The sequence below is a fragment of the Solanum stenotomum genome, chromosome 4 (genome assembly GCF_019186545.1).
Source record: "Solanum stenotomum isolate F172 chromosome 4, ASM1918654v1, whole genome shotgun sequence".
Classification (NCBI taxonomy): domain Eukaryota; kingdom Viridiplantae; phylum Streptophyta; class Magnoliopsida; order Solanales; family Solanaceae; genus Solanum; species Solanum stenotomum.
This window is the reverse complement of record NC_064285.1, coordinates 6,314,001-6,330,838: the sequence shown is the minus strand read 5'-3', so window position 1 is coordinate 6,330,838 and position 16,838 is coordinate 6,314,001. Positions and strand designations below refer to the sequence as shown.

Here is a 16,838-nt window from a genome sequence, read left to right as displayed (position 1 = left end):
ATGTTGAAGTGTTATTTCGTGTTCTAATTATGTTCTCAAAATATTTTTTCATTAGTTAACCAAATAATAAAAATTATTTTTCGGAAAATATTTTCTACTCACTAATCAAACATGAAAAATCAACTTATTTTCTGAGAAAATATTTTCCTTCATGCCAAACACGGCCTTAGTTTCTCTCTCGTTTTACCTTTTTGGGTATATGATGTTGAGATAAGAGTAGAGATTTCGTGCAATGAAATTATATATATTTAAATTATAAAGGATTATATTTATTTATTTATTTTCTCATATAATTATATATTCCCCTTTGTTTTTTCATGCTGCACAAGTTGAACTCTACCAACGTGCAATCCATGGAATCTGGAACTCATTTCTAATAAGAAATTATGGAAAACACGCATGGTAGGTGAGGAGTATAAATCAATATAATTATATGATGTGAAGTATGNAAAATTACAATCAAATATATCTTTATGTTTCTGTAAATTGCGTTAATATTTTTTTAAATAGATAGTTAAGTAAAGTTGAGTTTGAGAATTTAAAGAAATTGAAACGCTAACTTCCTTAATTATAGGAGTTAAAAACAAGGAAGAAAAAATAATCTCACATCTCCTTAATTAATGCGGGTTGGTTGCACATGATTAAAAGAAAAAAAACTATAAAAAGTTGGTTTTATTTCTTTTAGGCTAATACGTCCTAATTTTGTTTTAGGCTATTAATTGCTAATTAATTTGGGCTATGTATTGTCAATTATATATAATAGTTGTATGTCTATGTCAATTCCTCAAAAGCAGAGGCGTATCTAGAGGGGTTCCGTGGGTTCACATAAACCCATGCTCCCCTCTCTAGATTATATATAGTAATGTTATATTTTTAAAAAAATATTTAAATATAGAGGTGTGAACCCACGTTAAAAGTAACATATAATAATACAATGAAGATTGGGTGCACCTCTTTAAGCAAATATAGAAATTTAAATCTTATATCTATCTTATTTTTGTTATTAACACCCCTCCAAGTGGTTATCGGTAGCACTTTTGGCGTTTCAATCAATTTTTCTTTTATTTTTTTGCTTTTATCTTTCAAAATTTTCAAATGGGTAACATTGAAAATTCCTAAATAAAATTAGCTTGGTATAATTTTTATATAATTAAATCAAATGTGTATATTAAAATATAAAACTAGTAGTATTATATATGTTGGACCTATAATTTTTAAAGTTTAACGGTTAGTGTTAAGAACGTAAAGGTTAAACCGATCAAATTTTTATCTTAGATGCATCTTTTCGTAATAATGCACCCATCCTTACGACAACCTAAATATGCCTCTGCTCAAAAGTTGTATTTTTTAACCTCAACTTTAGTCTCTTTCAATTTCTATCTCGTGTTCTAATTATGTTTTTGAGATTATACATGTTGAAGTGTTATTTCGTGTTCTAATTATGTTCTCAAAATATTTTTTCATTCGTTAACCAAATAATAAAAATTATTTTTTCGGAAAATATTTTCTACTCACCAACCAAACATGAAAAATCAACTTATTTTCCAAGAAAATATTTTTCTTCATGCCAAACACGCCCTTAGTTTTTCTCTCGTTTGACCTTTTTGGGAATATGATGTTGAGATAAGAGTGGAGATTTCGTGCAATGAAATTATATATATTTAAATTATAAAGGATTATATTTATTTATTTATTTATTTTCTCATATAATTATTTATTCCCCTTTGTTTTTTCATGCTGCACAATTTGAACTCTACCAACGTGCAATCCATGGAATCTGGAACTCATTTCTAATAAGAAATTATGGAAAACACGCTTGGTAGGTGAGGAGTATAAATCAATATAATTATATGATGTGAAGTATGAACGATTTTAATTAACATTTATAGTTTCCATACAAATAACACAAGAAAAAAAGAGTACTTCCAAAGTCGATGGGAATCTAATGTAAATGCAGATCCAACAAGTCAATATCTCTTTTCTGAATTGCGTAGTTAGAACATTAAGGTGTTTTTGTTTACATAAGAAAAGTAGGTAAAACACATATAACGAAAGTGTGCCATATTCTATTTAAATATATTTAAGTAGAAGAAAGACAATTCGATGCACAAAACATTTTGTATTTATGCAAGATTTGAAGAAGGATCACACTCAAAAGAATATGATGTAGGCAATTTATTCTATGAAATGTGAATGGCAGAACCCATAATTCAATTCGTGAGTTATAAATCACATGATGATAAGTTTATCATTATTCCAAGATTACCCGTTTGGTTATAGGCTTATAGATCTAACTACAACGACAAGGCCCAAAAGAAGTTCGCCTCTTGAACAAAAACAGGCCCAATCATTTACCATATTTATAGGAAGGAAAACAGCCAGCCCACTTAGAGAGAAATCTAGTCCCTACTTGGGNTATGCATCCGCCCGTTATTAATTAAAGTATCCGTGCCAACAACTTAATAATTTAATAATTTAAGTATCCGCCCTTTATTAATTAAAGTATCCGCGCTGCTATATTATGTATCCGAAAGACACTAAAAAAGGGATTTTTGATAATTAATGAAAGAGTAGGGATAGGAAGTAATTTCCTTCTTATACTATGTGATTTGCCTAATTTTTACATAATTTTATCATTATTCCAAGATTACCCGTTTGGTTGTAGGCTTATAGCTCTAACTACAACAAGGCCCAAAAGAAGTTCGCCTCTTGAACAAAAACAGGCCCAATCATTTACCATATTTATAGGAAGGAAAACAGCCAGCCCACTTAGAGAGAAATCTAGTCCCTACTTGGGCCTGATTTCTATTTACTTTGCTGCACTAAAAAGTCCCTCTTAAAACCGCTATTTAAAACATAGTCAAAATTTACCCGAGGTCTCAAGTTTCAACCTCGATATTTTGCAGCTCAAACTTTAGTTTCTAAACTTCGACATTTTAAAACTTAAGATACAAAGGTCTGAGAAAAGAAGAAGCAATAGTAACTCGAAGAGATCTAAAGTTTTCACCATCTAGTTAAACGTTAAATAAAAAAAAATGTAAAACTTTAAATACAATACAAAAATTAGCTCAATAGTTGAATGTGAAGTTGGGACAAATTAAAAACAATGATTTACGTGACTATAACACTAGGTAGTTGTCTAAAAAGGAAAAACACTAGGTAAGTAGGTGAAATTAGTCTTAGTAAATTTTGAATTATATCCTACTAATCATAATTAGTAGCAAATTACCCAAGTAGGTTAGTCGATAATGAACATTGCTCGCTGGATCTATCTAGTCTATTTTAAATTAATGTTTAATCTACAAAAATGATACTCTAGTGAAATTCAATCATTCTCATTTTACATCCAAACATATTTGAAATTAGTATTATAGGTTTCATTGTCATTTTGCCCTTGTTCATATTTTTTAATTATTAATAAAAAAAAATTAACATAATAAAGCAGTTCCAAAAAAAAAATGGACACTGTACATACATCTGCCAAAGAATCAAAATTATTGGTTTTCATTTCCATTCTTTTGACAGAAATATTGAGAAGGATAGTTAAAGGTGCAGTGACAAATGTGGAAATGAAAACGGCAGTGAAATCCCGAAGAGGATATTTTCACTCACGGGAAGAAGAAGAGCAGAAGCAACCGCGAAATTAAAATTTTCACTAAAAATAAACGTAGTTGAATTTATGTTATGTAAGTTAGTGTAAAAGATTCGATCTTCATAAAGTTCTCAAGATATACAATAAAATCATTTCAATATTTATTTACAGATAAATCTCCATAAAATGTGATATTTGGAAACTAAAAAATTAAGACTAATTATCTATTTCTATTACAATAAATAAATAAACGAGTATTTATAATTATAACAATTTCTTTTGGCTCTCCTTTTCTTGTTTTGAAATATTGGCCAGCTTTTGTTAATGCCGATTAAAGATATATACTAAACACATCCAATGCATTATCGAAAATAGATACTATCCACGTATCGCTTATTGATTTAACACTTTTATATATTATAATTAGGGACAAGTACCTCTCAATCTATGCCTGAAATTCCAGAAACACATTTATACTATACTAAGATCCTATTATCCTCCCGAACTTATTTTATAAATAAATTTCCATCCATTTTCGGCCTATGTGGCACTATCAACCAGATAGTTTGAAAAAATTGTCAACACGCGCTAGGCTCAGAAGATAGTGTCACATAGGCCGAAAAAGGGTAGAAAATTATTTATAAAATAAGTTTGTGGGGTAATAGAACTTTAGTATAGTATAAGTGTGTCTCTGAGATTTCAGGCATATGTTGGGGACAGAGGCGTATTCAGGATTTTGAGATGATGGATGCACTATTACAAAAAGGTGGATCTAAGATATAAATTTGATCGATTTAACATTTAGGTTCTTATCACTAAAAATAATTAACATTTTAAAATTATAGGTCCAAAGTTATTTTTACCTATCCAAACCACTTAGAGAGACATTATCCAATTTNATTATCGAAAATAGATACTATCCACGTATCGCCTATTGATTTAACACTTTAATATATTATAATTGGAAAAATGCATAAGTACCTCCTAACCTATGTCCAAAATCTCAGAAACACACTTATATTGTACTAAGGTCCTATTACCCTCCCGAACTTATTTTATAAATAAATTTCTATTTCTTTTCGGCCTACATGGCACTATCAACCAAATAGTTTGAAAAAATTGTCAACACGCGCTGGGCTCAGAAGATAGTGTCACATAGGCCGAAAAAGGATAGAAAATTATTTATAAAATAAGTTTGTGGGGTAATAGGACTTTAGTATAGTATAAGTGTGTCTCTGAGATTTCAGACATATGTTGGGGGTACTTATGCATTTTCCCATTATAATTATAAAATCAATGTTTCATTAATTCTAATTTATTCGTCACTTTATCTCCATTATTTTTTTATTTATTGTGTTACCTAATGTTTAATACATTCATTAAAATTGATTAAATTTGAATTCGAACATTGTATGATTCATTTTCTCTTCCAATATTATTCATTTCGAGAAGTACAATAATCGAAAGAAATGATCTGAGAAAAGATTTAAAAATAATAACTAAAGTGTAAGAACTTTCGGCAGGTTACTCTGTTTTTTTAACCAAAATTATATTTTATTTATAAAAAGATAGCCTTGGCATATTTACCACCTAATTTTATTAACAGTCTATTAAAGTGGAGTATATATAGTAAAGTACGTTTTATCTTCGAGACAACAAAAAATTATGAAAAGAAGGTGTCATGCGTGGTAGGTAGGACTCATTGAATTTACATTGCTTTATTACTTAATAATATCATCATTTTAAAAGCATGGTTTTGATAAATTAACTCAATATATTATTGTCATTAACAGTCTCATATTTGAATTTTAATGACTAGGTCTCCTATGCAATTGATAGCCGTTATATTATAAACCGCCGAATGGAGAATTTAATTATTGTTATTACTATTCGATCCAAGATTTAAAGTCTTTGAGTGCACGAATTATAATTTTCTAAACTAAATTTAAAATAAAAATAATGAAATAGCATTGTAGTTGGATTTGAATCTTGGTCTCGCGGGTGGTTCCTTTGCCTCGGTACAAGTGGCACTAGAGCCCTCCTACGCTCCTCATGAGTCATGATGCATTGTTAATTATATCCTATTTTTTGTCAATTTATTAAGATAGATATACATGTATACACATAAAAAAAAAATCTGAAGCTAACGGGTGCACGTGCACCCACTAATAAAGGTGGGTCCACCTTTGTACTCGATCCCAAGTCACCTTTCTCTTTTAAATCACACTTTATTTTTAGAACAAGACTAAGCTAATCTTGTTTTAAGAATATTTAATAAATATTATAGGTAAAATGAGATTAAAATAATTTATTTCATCTAGATTAAATAAATTGCGACAAATATTTTTAATAACCTTGATAACCACTCCCTCCTCCGTCCACTTTTTTATTTGTCCATTATACTAAAAAGTAAATGTCTATTCATCTAATTTAGAAAATCAAGATATAATTTTCTCTATCTTAATAACTACAGTCATTTCTCAGAGCATTGAATTTATTACATATTCAATTGTTGATATTATAAAATTATCATTCTATTAAGTACATATTTTTTTAAAAGATATATTAAGTCAATATCGAATAAGTAAAAATAGACAGAGAAAGTATTACTAATTTTTATTAATCTGAAGACGATAAAAAGGTAAAGAAAAGAAATTAAGAAGAGGAATAATGTTCCCTAGAAACAATCAAGAAGAAACGGTTAGGAAAGAGTACAAAAATCAGAGCTAAAGTTTAAAATTTGAAAGAAACAGAACACTGAACAAAACTCTCACGCCTCAGCATATGCCAAGCAATGAAACAAACTTCAGAATATTTAATCACTTCAAAAGTCAACCAGGAGTCCGAAATCTAAATAAGCCATAAAAAAATAAAAGTGATTAAAATAAGTCACTATTCTAGTAAGTATCTAAAATAGGCTTAGTGAAAGAAAAAAATTCATTTTATGCAATATTCCAAACGTTTTCGTTAGTCTCATAACGTGTATATTTTAATATATAACGGAACTATTTTTTACACTTTGTAAAGTGGAAGTTTTTCTTACCCTTTGTAAACTGAAAGAAAAAATTATGTTTTATAAAGAGGAATATTTATCACGTTTTGCATTAAATTGTATCTCTTTATGAAGCTTTTGCAGTGTTTGTCATACAATTATATTGATTTGACATATCATAAAAACGGAAAAAATTATTACATTATATATTTTTATATTTTTATTTTGAAAACTCCTCCAAACTCTATTTAAGGACGTTCAAACATTGCCCTTCAACATCTTTAGTCTTCTGTTTTTCTTCATTTCACTCACAAAAAGATGTCTTCTATACCAAAAGTTAGAGTTTCGATTTATTGGGATGACATTTATTATAAGTGTCATCCCAAATACAATGCAAAATATTAAATTAATGTCCGATATCATAAATTTCTTTCATCAATTTATAAAATAATGAGTATAAATAGTACTGATTATAATTTGATTATAGTCGAAAAACCTCACTTCATTTTTATCACAAGGACAAGTAAATTTTGGAGAGTGGATTATCTATAATGACGAATCATTGACCGACTTTTAGAGGGTTCAAAATGACTATATAGATCAAATCAAGTTAACAATACTTGAAATCTATGTTAGGAAGGAGCCTAAGACTAGTCAACAACGTTCTCCTATAACAATACTTAAAAAATATTCCTCTTTGTAAAACATATTTTTTTCTTTCACTTTATAAAGTGTAAGAAAAACTTCCACTTTACAAAGTGTAAAAAATAGTTCTATTATATATTAAAATATATATGTTATGAGACTAATGGAAAACGTTTGAAATATTACATAAAACATAATTTTTTCTTCCACTAAACCTATTTTAGTTACTTACTAAAATAGTGACTTATTTTAATCACTTTTATCTTTTTGTGGCTTATTTAGATTTCAAACTCTATAATTCATGGTTACATACAAAATTAACTTCTTCCTTCTTCTTTTTTGTTATTATTATGTGGTTGGTGGCATACTAAGTCCAAGAAGAATCAAATATATCCTTATATGAAATTCATTTAATAAAAAACAAATTTACTTCCATCCGTAGAAAAGAATATATATATATGGCCATTTGTATAAAGAAAGGATATATTTGAGCGATTTTTGAGTTCGTTTGGACGGGCTTAAAAAAGTAATTTTAAGTTAAAAATAAAAAGTCAAATTGAAATGACTTTTAAGTCAAAAAATAAAACATAGAAGGAGACCTACTTTTGATTTTTGATTTATTTTAAGTTATTTTTTACTTTGTCAAACACTTCCTAACTTATTTTAAGTCATTTTTATATTTGTCAAATACTTTCAAAAGTCAAAAAATGACTTAAAAGTAGATTTGACCAACTTTTAAGTCAATCCAAACACCCTCATAATGAATCATCTCTTGATTGCAAAGTTATAGAATTATCATGTACTTTTCTCATTGGCATGTTTTTAAAAAGTGTGGGTAGGGGAAATAGAACAGGGATTACAATGTGAAGAATCGAATCGTTGCTAACAAAGTGTGAGTTCAGAAAGTCAATCAATTGAGCTACTAAGATTTCACAACATATATATAATTAGGTTGTAGATAAATAAATACTTAAAATAAATTTGACTAATATTTCTCATTGGAACAAACAGAAAAGAGTCACTGTGGAGTTGGTGGTCTCACTTTTGTGAAGCAATACAAAGACTAAAGAGGGCCTAGCTATCAATCTCCAATTAATGGATTTTATCAGCTGGCATTTGGTCCCAGAAATCCTTATCTCTCTCCAATATTTATCTCCTATACAAGTGGCTATTGGCGAATCACTAGCCAAGTTAGAATTTTGAATTTTAGAAAATATAATTAATTGAGTTTTAAATATTATTTATGTATGTTCAGTAAATTATTAAATATAAATACATGATTCGAATTAAAATACAAGTCAAGTCTAAAATAATAAGTAATTGCTAATTGTTTATATTTATTTGAATTGTTATAGGGAAAGAAACATTTGTAATTTAAAGAGTACACAAAGCAAAGATTTTGGGACAGAAAAGATTCAAGTTACTAGAATGAAGGAAATCTAAGATAATGTAAAACTCATTGTTTGTCTTCACAAAGAAAGAGACGTTGTTTGAACAATTTTATGAATATTGGGAAAAACAGTGTACGTGTGGATTTGACACTAAGTAGGAGAAGTTATTACATCAATTAAGTAAGAGTATTTTTGAGTTATTTCAATCTAACAATTAATATCAGAATCAATAATTCACATAAATGGGCATAGCGATATGAAGGAAATGATCAGTGATGATGCAGGCCCCGTAACTTTACTCGTCTACAGACTGATTTACTATCTTATTTATAGTTTAAGAGGTACACATATGGCCATAAAATACTCTATTAATATAAATAGTACGGTACAAAAACCATCTCTAGATAAGTCTACGAAATAATGAGTAATGTGAAACTCTCTTGCTAGTTGATATAAAAAAACAAACTACATATAAAGCATAGTCTTTGTATATTCTTAATAGTATGAGATATTATGAAAAATAAATAAATAAACTAGATTTAAAGTGAATAATATTATATTATATTTCTTAAGAATATGTACGAGCTGTTTCTTTTCTTCCTAAAATGTCGTAGGAAACAGAAATGGGTAAAAAGAGAGAATAAGGCAAAGTTAAAGTTAGGTGATATGGCCGTTACGTTGTGGGCTGAAATAATAAAACAAGTTTAATTTGGTGTTATTACGGGACAAATTGAAATGTGGCAGAGACAGGTGGGACACGATGACTCACACAAAATAGTACTTTTTCTCTTTCTTTATTAGTTTGTTAAAAAAAGAATGATATATTTTTATAATTAATAATAATTTAATTTTAAAATATTCATTTTACTCTTAATGAAATGATTTATAGTTATACAAATTTCTATCATTCATTTTAGGTCATAAATTTTAAAAATCTTTATTTTTTTCTCAAACTTCATGCCAAGTCAAATTACTTCACATAAAATGGGAATGAGAGAGTATTTGTTTCTGGTCCCGACCGCCCACTATCTTCTGCCAAATTAACGGTCTCTCGTTACTATATAAACCATCGTGGAATGGTAAATTTTTTGAGTTCGAACTACTTAGAATAATAATTAAAAAAATCACAGATTTTAAAAATGAATTTATTATATGTGAATTCGAATATAATTGGACGGAATATTAAAAAATAAAAGAAAAGCATCTCACGTTCTACAGTGGTGGTACGTTTGAAATTCAACTCATTTGCCGCCTAATACTACTCACTTGTAAACAATTGTTATTCACGTGTTTCGTCACATCATGACAACACAATACTTAGTAGTGGTATATATAATTTGAGGGTCAAAACACAATACTAAATTTTAGTTTAAACTCGAGCATACATTTTTTTAAGCTTTTAAAGAAATTTTACATATCTAATAACTATATAAAAGAATTAAGTTTGATAATAAGTAAACATAATTAGAAATTAAAATATTTGAGAAGATAACTGTGAGAAAATTAAAGTTGAAAAAATTGATTTCATAACTAGTGAGTAATTATACCCTCACAATGAATGCATAATTTGTTACTTAATTATGATTGATTATAATGTCTTTTATCACTATAATACTACTATGATTTGGTACAAACACTAGAAACATGGGTGAATCTGCGATATAATAAGTGGACTTGGATGAACCATAAGCATTTAAATTTTGTATATGTATGAAGAAATCTATTAAATATTTGTAAATTTCGTTTGTCAACCTAGTTAATATTGTATATTAACTTGAAACTGTAACATAAACTTCAAATTCTGAATCTGTCTCACGTGATTAACTAGATATGGATAATTTGTTTTTTATTAGTACTCCATCTTCTCTCTTCTTACTCTCTGTGATTTATATATCCATGCAAGCCTGGCAAATGATAAGCACTAACAAACATTCTTGTACTAATCGTTCTTAAACAATAATTAGTGTCTTCCAAACATATTAAAGCATCTAATTAAGCCGTTATTCAAACTTATAAAAGACAAAAATCACTTAACATAGTATTAAAAAAGTAGTTTATCTCAATATTAGATTATTAAATTTGTCACCTAACAAGATGATTGCTCTTTACCAGCTGAATTTCGTTGTAAGGAACGGATTTTATTGCTTCTACTCTTTTGTCCTTTCATACATTAAACCACCTTATACTATTTTCTGTTTTTAATTTAAATAAAAATACTACTCCCTCTGTCCCAATTTGTGTGACTTACTTTTTTTTTTAGTCAGTCAAAAAAGAATAACACATTTCAATAATAAGTAACAATTTAACTATAAAATGCAGCCACACAAATTTCTACCATTTATTTTGGACCACAATTTTTAAAAGTCTTTATTTCTTTCTTAAATTCCGTACCGAGTCAAATTACCTCACATAAAATGGGACAGATGGAGTACTAATTATTTTCTCGCTCACATTATAGATTAAATCATTATAAACAATTCTTTAAAATTCAGAAAATTTATACGTATACCCAAATATCATCGTCACCAAAGATTTATAAAACTACCTGGTCTTTCAAGCCTTTCATTTTTTTTAATGAATTTTTAAACTTTTGTCATTCAAAGTATAGTACTAAATTGCTAATCATTGAAAAGTTGTGGGGAAAGAAGGGATTTTTTTTAAAAAAAAGGAGGACGTGAAGGAGAAAGAAGAATGTTTTTGAAATTCAGAAAAGATACGAGTAAAGATAATGGCAACTCATTCAATTGAAAAAAAAGCTGCCAGGCAGGTAAATGGGCCATCGTTAACCAATTCCAGCACTTTCAACTTTTATTTATTTATTTATTTTTATTGGAAAGAAAAGTTTTTTTTTTTTCTTTTTCAAACCTGGTGTCAACTTATTTACTTTCATATATCAAAAGGAAAAAAGAGTTTTTTTTTTAATTAATATGTTTTTAGAAATAAATATAAAATTTACATCAAAATTATTGAATTTTATCAAATGTATCGCATAATTAGACTTGTCTATTTCACTTTAAACGATTAACAAAATAATTTTATTGTAATTCTAAATGTACAAATCTTATCTTAAAAGGTAAATATATTATTTGCGAAGAACCCTCAATCAAATGAACAACGAAAAAAGAAAGAAGCAATACTAAATGTTAAATACAAACAACAATACAAAATGTTTGAGATATTGAAGCTAAGAAAACAATGTATAATAATAAGATATTAAAAAAATAAAACAATGTATAACACCAGAAACTAGAAAGTGATAAAAATAACTCGATTTTCTCATTGAAAAGAAAAATAATCGATACAAACAAAATCGGACCAAAAAGATATTAAAAAAGTTAAAATTCAAAGCAGACTCGTTATTTAATTTTTCATAAAATAAAAGGTGGTAAAGAGGAAAAAAGATATAAGAGAAATACAACTGGAAAGACACACAAATAAATTAGAAAAAAGCGAGAACAAAAACTCCGGCGACCGCCTCTCTCTCTGTTTAAATATTTCTGCTCGTTATAGCTAAGTAAAACAGTTATATTCTGCATTTCCTCGCTTTAAGCTTTCAACAACTGAAACCCTAAGCACCAAAACGTCTTATACTGAGACTATAAGAATCCATAGTTACCGTTTTTTATTCGCCGGCGACATATGTCCGTTGAGCCGCCGTATCCTCCGGTTTCATTCCGTCTGCGATCTATTAATACTCACCAAAATGTACTACGAAATGAGTTGTTAAGGGAGGAGGAAAACTGTTTTTTTGGAATTTGCATTGTTTGACTTGGAGTTACGAATGGCTTCCATGGGGAAAGGAGGGTTGGAGAAGGTAAGGAGATGTTTGAGGACTATATATTTCATGGTGGTGATGTTGGTATCGCTGCTGATGTTATCGGCGCCGGTGATGGTGGCAATAGGGGATGTTCTGCTACCGAGTGTGTTGATTTCTAGTTTTACGTGCGTAAGGTGTTACAGTTTTCAAGAGCATTTGCACAGATATGACTTCAAAACTTCGTTGATGGATATTCCTCTCATTTCGATCCTGAGATCTCTTATCATCTCCTGTACGTGCTTATTTACAAATTCCCTTTCAATTGTTTTCTAGTTACTGCGCATTTTACATAATTCTCGTTTTAGTAAATTTTTTCTAGTTCTTTTGTTGTTTTTCCACTTTGGGATGGAATTTTAGGTAAGTATCCTTTGAGTTGATGTGTATTTTAGGTTGGTAAATCGAATTAGGAACTCCAATTGCAACATATTGAAATATATTGCTGAAAGTTAAAAGAGTCAATTTCTCGCATAGTCACTCAACTAATAGTTTTTATCTCAGAAAATTGCTTTCTTTGTTGAGAAAAAGTTGGAACCAAGAAGAAAGCTGAGTTTTTGAGATACTAACAATTAGTTGAGAAATCAACTCTAAAGTTAAATCATTTTCGCCTAGACTTTCCCTTCTTCTTCTATGGAGATTTAATTTTTTTTTTCTTTACTCGATTTTGTGTTAGTTTGGATTGTCTTGACGTTTATGATTCAAATTGGAATTGGTTCTTAGGGAAGTAGTACTTTTTATTGGTTGTGTTTCTTGGCTATTTTTGCCTCCAGAACTAATCCATATTAGTTTTTGATGATAGGTGTTTATTCTATGTGTGATGGACCTGCTCTCTCACATGGACCATATCTCGGAACTGCTACATTTTGTTCCATTATATCCATTGTTCTTCTTTCCGTAAAGGCTAGTGTTTTCTCTGGCAATTCATACTTGGAGGCTGAAGCTTCATCTTCTATCTCAAAGCAAAAGCTTCATTTGAACAAGTCATGGGGGATGCCTGTGTTGTTTCTATCATCTATAGTCTTTGCTGTTGGACATATTGTTGTTGCCTATAGAACAAGCTGCCGAGCTAGGAGGAAACTCTTGTTTCACCGAATTGACCCCGAAGCTGTAAGTTTTTATGTTTTCCCCCCTCTAGTTTTCTTAAAGACTCATTTAATCATTGGTGACACCGACTGGACAGTTCTGATTTGCATATTCTTTGAAGGAAGCTAACAATTTTTCCAACTGAATGGGTTCTGATTAAAAGTTATTTATCTAAGTGCAATACTTGTGATTTGTCCAAGAAAATGTTAACTCTGTGAAGATAATCGCTGGCGTTGGTTTATTGATTTACTCATTGACTGAAGAAGCAATTTAGTGGAACCTATAAGTTTGTAACAATTGATTTATTGGAAATGACAGGTCCTTCCTTGTAAAATTGTTTTCTCTGCATACAATAAAGTACCACGATCTCCAACTCCTTCCGCTGGGAAAGTATCAAAATGTGATATTGAAATGAGGAGGAAACTTGCAGGATCAGCTCGTGAGGATGGGGAAATCCCTGCCAAACTGCTTGCTGATGTTGACAGCTTATTTATTTCTTGCTTAGGGCTTACTCTTCATTACAAACTTAGGTTGCCTGGATCACCTTGCCGTTCCTTGTCCTCCACAGCCCATGTAAACAGGTCACTAAATCTTTCATCAAACGTGGATTATTGTATTCGGAGGAGCTACAGTAGTCAATATCCTGCAAACTGTCTCTCCACACCTTTATTAGATGGTTTTCAAACTTCCCCAATCCTGGCTGAAGAAATTCCTAGTCTCAACCTCGATGAAGTTGGTGATGGCGATCCAGTTAATAGTTTGGGGTCTCCTCGTCCTATTCAAGATCTGGAAGGTAATGGTCAGTTTGGAATTGTTCTGGTGCATGGTTTCGGTGGTGGGGTCTTCTCTTGGAGAAATGTGATGGGAGTACTAGCTCAGCAGGTAGGTTGTGCAGTCACTGCCTTTGACAGGCCAGGATGGGGATTGACATCTAGGCCTTTCCGAACAGACTGGGAGGAGAATCATTTGCCCAATCCCTACACAATTGATGCTCAGGTAATGGCTCACTTTTCAATTTTTTGTTTCAAGGAACCATTGTCAGCATGAAATCAAACAAGAGAGGTGACAGTAATGAATTGAAAATAAATGACAGCGGAATTACCTATCTTTGTTAGGGGTGGGGCGATGAAGACTGAATTACCCATTAAGCTGCAAGTACCGGAAGAACGAGTCTGTAAACTTTAGCACATATGTTAAACAGAGTGGTCAAGGCTCTAATTCCAGGAGTTTATGTATATGTGTGTAATCTATATGCTTGTATATGCAATACACGTAGGGAATTTCTTTTAACTTTGAGAACAGATGACATCTGAACATATCCTTTTTCAATTAGTATTAGAGAGTCTGATTGTTGGGCTATAGTTGTCCTTCATTCACACAGATACTTGTAATGATCATAGTGGCTATTATTTTCATTTTATATGTCTTGACTTTTCTTTTTTGACAGTTGAAATTTCACTTGTCAGGTTGACATGCTTCTGTCCTTCTGTTCAGAGATGGGTTTTACTTCAGTTGTACTTGTTGGCCATGATGATGGTGGATTACTTGCACTAAAGGCTGCACAAAGAGTCCAGTCATCCACAAATTTTGTTAATGTGAGTGGTGGGTGTGTGTGTTTTATCATGTTTTAGTTGGCATGAGTGTAATTGTCACTGGATGAATTGGTAACCTGGTAAATTATGATTCAGTCTTGAGAAAATATGTCAGTAGCCCGCTTTTTTGCGTATGCTTATCCATTTAATATCCTCGTTGAAGAAGAGTGATGTCAAATCTTGGGTACCCTTAGTTTTGAATATCAATTGCTGATAGACTATGGTATCTATTATATAATTGCTCATTACTTTGACAATTTTACTACTTTTGCCTTCTATAATAGGTTAAGATCAAGGGGATAGTATTATTGGGTGTTAGCCTGTCAAGAGAACTGGTTCCTGCCTTCGCAAGAGTATTATTACGCACTTCACTTGGAAAAAAGCACTTGGTGCGGCCTCTTTTGCGAACAGAAATTACTCAAGTTGTTAATAGACGAGCATGGTATGACGCAACAAAGTTGACAACAGAAGTTTTGAACTTATACAAGGTATGTGTTCTTATTCTTGATATGTTGAGTGTGCTAATTTTTTGTTTGATTGACAAGAAACATCTAACTCTGTTGTCTATAAATTTTGTATCTTCATTTTGTGTATCTGGGATGCATGATATCATAGCCCTCTTTAATATAGACCTCTTTCCTTTTTCTTCCTAACCTCCACTTAACAATAAATGATCAAAAATAAATAAATTTGTGAGGGTTCAACTTTTGATATGGATGAACTGAAACCATTATGGAAAAGTTTTAGAAGATCACACCCCCTAAACAGTACAGTATTCCCTTATATATGTGTAGTAGATTGTCATTGTCAAGATGGAAGTACTTACCACTTCTGGGCATACAAGATGCCAATAGTTTTTCGGCATCTTTACACTCTTTATAGATATCATATTCCAATCTTAATCCCTTCTGCTTGTGTATTTAATCAGGCACCATTATGTGTGGAAGGTTGGGATGAAGCACTCCATGAGATAGGAAAACAATCATATGAGACGGCCCTCTCCCCAGAAAGGGCAGCAGCACTGCTAAAAGCAGTTGAAAGTTTACCAGTTTTGGTGATTGGGGGAGCTGAAGATGCAGTGGTATCTTTAAAGTCTGTTCAAGCTATGGCTTCAAAACTTGTAAATTCTGTGAGTTGTTTCAATCTCTGTATATTCATCGAAACTGCATTTTATGAGCTTTCTTCAGGATAAAAGCATAAAGTTATTAGTCCAGGCTATTAACTGTGGTGTCTATTTAACGTACAGAGACTGGTTGCGATATCGGGATGTGGTCATCTGCCGCATGAGGAGTGTCCCAAGGCATTGTTAGCGGCGATGTCACCCTTCATCAATAGAATTTTAGTAGAGCAGCTGCAACACCAATAGGGCTCTCTATGTCAAGTAAAGCAGCATCCTGTGGATTGATTTATATCTTTTTGTATTGTTCTTTTTTAAAATTTACTCAGAAGGTAGCCAATCTTTAGGTAGTCTTGCTGATAGCTTGAGGCTCTGCTTTAGAGCTTTTAGTTTTAGTTTCACCGATCCTTGACCTTGTTTTCCTAGTTTCTGTCATCATTGGTTATGTTATCCCCCACATAAGGAGTGGAGATAACTTTTCTATGTACATTCTTTCAGCAGAAAAGTGCAGCTTATTGCACCAAGGTGGATCCTTTATTTGTGTTTTTTTACCTGAGAAACCATGGTTGAGTAGAAAGCCAATTGTTGTTTTCATTTCATTTGTTACATCAA

At 30.7% G+C, this 16,838-nt stretch overlaps 2 protein-coding genes across 2 annotated transcripts in view; both read left to right on the top strand.

Moving 5' to 3' along the window:
- Positions 1 to 910, top strand: part of LOC125862030 (uncharacterized) — a 60,799-nt gene extending 59,889 nt beyond the window's left edge. The window contains exon 4 of the mRNA XM_049542006.1: positions 898 to 910. The gene's annotated coding sequence lies outside the window, so the exon portion shown is untranslated. The remainder of the gene's footprint in view (positions 1 to 897) is intronic.
- An 11,129-nt stretch (positions 911 to 12,039) lies between these two features.
- LOC125862021 (uncharacterized) lies at positions 12,040 to 16,829 on the top strand. Its single transcript, XM_049541991.1, has 7 exons — positions 12,040 to 12,669; positions 13,234 to 13,541; positions 13,836 to 14,513; positions 14,984 to 15,112; positions 15,394 to 15,597; positions 16,038 to 16,238; positions 16,356 to 16,829. The coding sequence occupies exons 1-7, from the start codon at positions 12,402 to 12,404 to the stop codon at positions 16,473 to 16,475; spliced, it is 1,908 nt and encodes a 635-aa protein (XP_049397948.1). The 5' UTR covers positions 12,040 to 12,401; the 3' UTR covers positions 16,476 to 16,829.
- Positions 16,830 to 16,838: the final 9 nt, after the last annotated feature.